Genomic DNA, 5,858 nt, shown 5'->3' with positions numbered 1-5,858 from the left:
AATTAGCTTGTTGTGGAGTCTAAGCTTCTTATGTCATCTCCTAGGTGAGATAGTTAAGGTGGTGCATAACAACAAAGAATTATTCATGCACACAAATATTCCAGTTCCTTCCCCTTTGGGGAAAGGTTTGGGCATCAAATAGGGGCTGACATCACCTGCCAACCTCCTCATCCCAACCCTAAAGAAGATAACCTTAGAAATAGTACCCCCAGCAATACAAAATAAGGATAAAGCAGAAAGGAACTAAAGCCAAATGCCCTAAACAAACCTTGACCAAAGGCAACCAAAACAGGTGGTGAAGGAAGGAAGAGACAGAAAGGGTAAGTACACCAAGTTTTTAATTAATTTAGCTGACATCACTGGATAACCTTTCTAATTATAGAAAGTTCTTAAATAATATTTTACTCTTCTTGGGCTAGGCAAAAATATTTATAGATACAACTGAGCACTTGGACATTGATTAGAGAGCTCCAAGATAAGCATCTATCTTCGAAGCTCTTATTAATAAACTTATCATGAGAAGAGATGTAATAAGAAAAGAGCAATTATTAAGGTCAAGATATCACATGAACCCCACAAGCCCGGCACAAAAATCGTAAAGAAATATTTTCGCACGCTATCATGAACCAAAGAGAACAGGAGAGACACGAAGCAGCAAAGCAAATGATTGAGCTCTAAAAGCCAAAAGAACCAGCTAAGCAAAGTGGCAGAAAGGATCAGTACCAACACCTACAAAGAAACAATAAAAGGCGATGGCCGATCTTTTTAACTCGATTAGATTACTAGATTAAAAGCAAGATGGTAATGATAGGAATTAGGGAGCCAAAACCATACAAAAGCATCAGAGAACATAAATGCACGGCAGCAGAGGCAAATAATTTAGAAACAAAGCACCACATGATGCTGCTGCGTCACAACAATCCCAACATCAAAAGCTTCAGCGCATGATTCCAGAAAATGTCTACAATAAAGCAAAACCAGCTTGGTACTCACATGAGTTACTCTGTCCTTTTGACGTCATACCAGGGATCCAAGGCAAAATACCCTGGCAAACTCTCCCCACAAAGCTCAACCCGATACACAAGACCCCAACCACATGGCTTCAGCATTCCAAGTTTTGTATGAATACCAATACCAATCAAATCCACTCAAAGGAATAACAGCAATGATCACAGAGAGAGAGAGAGAGAGAGAGAGAGAGAGCTAAGAAAGAATAAATAGTCCATAGAGCTTCCATTTTCTTTACTTTTTCTTTCTTTTTATTCTCTGTTTGAGTTCGATAGAGCTTGGATTTTGTATAGGTTTAAGAGCAAACATACAATGATAAGGATGCGGAAGGTCTAAAACCACCAGCAAAGACCATCATAGAAAAGCCAGAATTTGGGTTCAGTAGATAACTAGGTTCTAACATAACAATTTAAAGCATTACCTATCAACAACAGTAATTATGCTAGATTAATTGATTAAGAGATCAAGAAAAGGGGAATATATAAAACCCAGTAACCCAAGAAGTTAAAGCACCACACAAAACTGGTGTCATTACAATTAAGTACAGTGCCAAACAGCAAACAGATTGCATGAATATACTTAATTACTTGATTAATATTCCAGAGACGACAAGAACTCCAAATCATGACTGGACGTTTAAACTTTAAAGTCCCCAACTATATGTATATATAAAGCTTCATTGGCAACGCAGTGTTGGAATGTGCATGTGTGCTGGCATTAAGGTGTAAGCGAACTACTAAAACTACAGTGCATCTACAGCAGCATTAGACTCACCAAGGTCATCAAAAGACCTTTGAACCTTTCATGTCTAATCTCCTGATACTACGTCGCAATGTAACCGTACTTGGATTATTAAATCATAATCCAACCATATACCAAAAACCAACAATAACTTTATGTCTCATGATAAAAAGTTCCCTTCCAGTTTCCATCGTTTAAAAAGCAGCAGCTTAAAGGTAGTGTACCCATTCATCTCCATCAGGATTAGAAGTTTAATTAAGACCAAAAACACCAAATTAACCATCAACACCAACTGTGACAACTAATAACAACACCAACAACAAAATAATTCTTCTCGGCTCTCTCAAGAGGAAGGAGAAGAACCATTCACCACGTGGCTGTTGCCGCCACCACCGCTGCCAGCGCTGCCATTGCCGCTCCCCTCAATCCCGCCGCTATCTCCACCACCGCCACCACCGCCGCCGCCTCCTCCTCCTCCGCCGCCGCCATTCCTAATTTCCTCCTGTCCTCTCCTTGCCGAGCCCAAAAAGGTGTGCTTGTTGTTGTGCATCCACACCTTGAACACACCCCTTCCGACGCCGATCTCTCGGCAACGCTCCTCCACTAATCCTTCGTCCCTCTTCTGCATCCTCCAACCCAATCTCTCCGAGAGCTCGTGCATCCTCTCCTTCTGCTCCGGGCTGAACTTTGTCCGAAACCTCTTCCTTGGCAACACCGCCACCGTGGACGCCGCCGCCGGCCGCCCCGGAGAGGGCGCCCCGGGCAGCCCAGAGCTGAGGGCGAGCAGCATGTGTGGGACGGAGGAGAAGTAAGGCGGGGGAGAGGTGGAGCTCCGGCCGCGCCGATGGCCATCCGCGCTGCCGTCCTCCTCATCGTCCCGGCCCTCGCGATCCTCATCGCGGCCGCCGGCCATGTCCTCCTCGCCCTCCTGGCCACCGGCGCCGTTGTCGGAGTGGTAGTGGATGAGGAGGGGCTCCGGCAGGCGGCGGTGGAAGTTGCGGTGGCAGCCACAGGCGGCGCACTTGAGGGAGGTGGGGTCGGCCGGGTTGGCCGCCGGCGAGGGCATAAACTCGCCGCAACCATCGAGGGCGTGGCCTCCAAGGCTGGCGGCGTGGTTCTTGAGGCATTCCCGGTACAGGAAGTCCGCCGCGGCGGCGGGCTCCGCCGGCGACGACAGACCGCGGTGGTGGCGCTTCAGAGAGCCGTTGGGGAAGGAGAAGGATTTGGGCTTGGCGTCCGTGCCTAAGATTTTGGTGGAGGGGTCCATTCTTTAGAGGGCCAGGGGAAGGGCTCTTAGGTTGAGGGTTTTGGAGTTAGATTGAGCCATAGAGAGAGCAGCGGAGGGAGAGGGCTAGAAAAAAGAAGGGGTGGGCAGGTGAAGAAGAGTGATGTTGGTGATAATAAGAGGAGATAAAAAAAAAATAGAGAGAGAGAGAGGATTGGGATGAGAGAATGATGAAAGAGAGAGGGTGAAAGAGGGTAAGGGATGACACGTGTCAAAGGGCTCCAGACCACACGTTATGAACCAGGGATTGGGTAATCGCTAGCGTTAGGGTTTGGGAGGGAAGGTTAGAAAGAAGTGCAATAAATTTTTCTCAGCTACTCATTCCTGTCGTGTTCATGTGGTTAGAGGACGACAATTTTAGGGAGGGAAACACGCGCACCAAAACAAAATGGCTCCACCCTGAAAGAAAATTTCGATCATAGTGGCATTTTGTGTGAGTCGATACTGCAAAATCAGGCAAAGATCCTCTTTGCATGATTTATATCATAAAATATTATATAATATCCAATAGTTATCATCAGCAAATGGATGGTCATCAAACAAACAATTTATTTGATGGTTATCTATCACTTGATGGCGGCCATAAAGTACTACAAAGTAGCACAATGCAAACAACGCATCATAGAGGATCTCAAGTCATACATAACCATTACTAACTTTTCTTGTTCTTCTTGTGTGTTGATATAGAAGCTAATTTAATGTTATCATATTATGGATGTTGCTAAAGTTTTGTTTACCATCACCACCATCTATATGTGGCATGATGGTTATGATTAAGCCGATCCACTGTAGCATATGAATGATCAATTGTGTAGATGCTAGTTATTTTCAAGTATTGCACCAAACAAAAATGGTCATGATTGATGAACAAACTTTTTTCCTTTCTGATTTCAAAGACAACCTTCACATGGCAACACTAAGATAAAATGATAACCATAAGGATTGAAATAACATTGTCACAAAGCATCACTTTGAACTCACTCTCTCAATATTTTTAAGCTATACTTAATTAGAAATAAAAAATAATGTACTTTCAATGGCAGCAGGAAAGAGCTTTTGTATGCAATATACATTTCAATATATCGCCTTATCAATCTTACGGGTACTACAGGTATAAAAATTTAAGAAGAGTTCCATTTACAAGATAAATCAGATATATATGATCACTAGTAAGCAAAAGCAAACATTTAAGGATAGTTATAGTCAGCTAGTATATACCGATTAGATACATAAAAGCCAAGGAGGGTAACAGACATCTCTTCATTTACAAATTCTTTATGGCCATGAGGGCATATAACGTGTTGCTCTTGATTGATAACACTACAGCATGTCTGTTTACTCTCTCTTACACTGGTTTATATGTCCAGCTGACTCCGTCTACAAATATTGCACAGAGCTTCATTCCTAATGGTTTTTTGGGCTGGTTCAATTCTACTTATATGTCTATACTTAAATTCTACAGTTACAGCTCAAGCATAGTTGACAGTCTTCATGCTGACAGGCCTGGCGCACTACAGAGTCACACAGGGAAATTATTACAGATGCGGTGCACTAACAGAGTCTTTATACTTCAACTGTCTTTATACTTACAGGGAAATTATTACAGATATATAAATTCAACTGTCTTTGCCTCACATATTCCATTTTGGGAGGATTCATACAGCCATTCAACTAACTGTAGACTAAATACATCATTTTGGGAGATCTCTATTGTTGTTTTTAGTTGTATAGATCATCAGTGTGCACAGGTTTACAGGTTCCCAGTTCCTTGTTATATTTCCTTGAATCAGTCATTTTTGTGTTGGCCTGTATTTATGCAACTTCTTCACAGGCCACTCTTGTACATAAACTGTTTACCATCTGGCTGAGTTAATGGAGCTTACATCCTTCTACCCAAAAAAAAAAAAGAGGGTAAGAGCTTCGACTTTCCTTAATGATTTTGGCCGTTCAGGCATGTCAAATGTTGCACCTTAAGATATAGAGGATGCATATTATTAAACAAAAAGTTGCCATATACAGCCACATATTGCATTAACTAATTTTATTGTATTATGTCTAGCTCTTAATAATTTATTTTATGTACTGATAGAATTGATTCATGAAATATAAGGAACTACTAGTTATGGCTAAGCCATCCCGTTATTATTATTCGGCCAAAGAAATATTTTATAGAGTACTTTCAGATATGTTATTAGCATGATTATACTTCAAGAACCTATCTGTATTATTTATATAAAGATAATAATAGATAAAATATAGTTGAAATAACTATAAAAGATACTGATAGCTACGTTCTTGTGTTAACATCCCACCGAACACAAAACTATTATCTACGGACTTACAGAAAGATGATGAGATTAAATAAAGTTCATGAGAATATTGTGAGTAAACAATGCATATAAAATATCTATAAAAAATAAAAAAATTGCTAATAAATGGCATGCATATATTAATTACTAATAACATTAAAAACACTCCATGGGTATTCTTGAAAAAAATATATAATTATGGGGCACCTCACGTATTCTAGGATCCATGATAGATTGTATACCAAGTCCACAATTATTATTTGATCATGACAAAAATGTTCTATGTACTCTCTACTTAACCTCTCAGTATTTCGTGTGATAGCTTATAGTTTATCATAAGGAAAGATAGATATAAAAATATGCATATTAGTATTTGTGTTGCTTTTGAAAAATTACAGCAATATATTTTAAAAGTATCTCAAATCTAGGCTTGTAAGAATAAAATTCAAGTGGTGACAATTATTTTATTGGTGTGTGAGTTTACATTACAGCACAAAAGTTATTTCATCTGTAGT

The 5,858-nt window shown here is 40.5% G+C and overlaps 1 protein-coding gene across 1 annotated transcript; it reads right to left on the bottom strand.

Annotated features, from left to right (window-relative positions):
* Positions 1-1,912: 1,912 nt before the first annotated feature.
* Positions 1,913-3,158, bottom strand: LOC105056583 (zinc-finger homeodomain protein 9). The gene has a single exon (XM_010938831.4). The coding sequence runs from the start codon at positions 3,014-3,016 to the stop codon at positions 2,093-2,095; it is 924 nt and encodes a 307-aa protein (XP_010937133.1). The 5' UTR covers positions 3,017-3,158; the 3' UTR covers positions 1,913-2,092.
* Between the last annotated feature and the right edge of the window lie 2,700 nt (positions 3,159-5,858).

This window comes from Elaeis guineensis, chromosome 13 (assembly GCF_000442705.2).
Source record: "Elaeis guineensis isolate ETL-2024a chromosome 13, EG11, whole genome shotgun sequence".
In the NCBI taxonomy this organism is placed as follows: domain Eukaryota; kingdom Viridiplantae; phylum Streptophyta; class Magnoliopsida; order Arecales; family Arecaceae; genus Elaeis; species Elaeis guineensis.
Note: the sequence above shows the minus strand (reverse complement) of the source record. Positions and strands in the feature narration are given on the sequence as shown.

Coding starts and splice junctions, on each gene's coding strand:
- LOC105056583 (XM_010938831.4), bottom strand. CDS start 3,016: ATGGACCCCTCCACCAAAATCTTAGGCACGGACGCCAAGCCCAAATCC.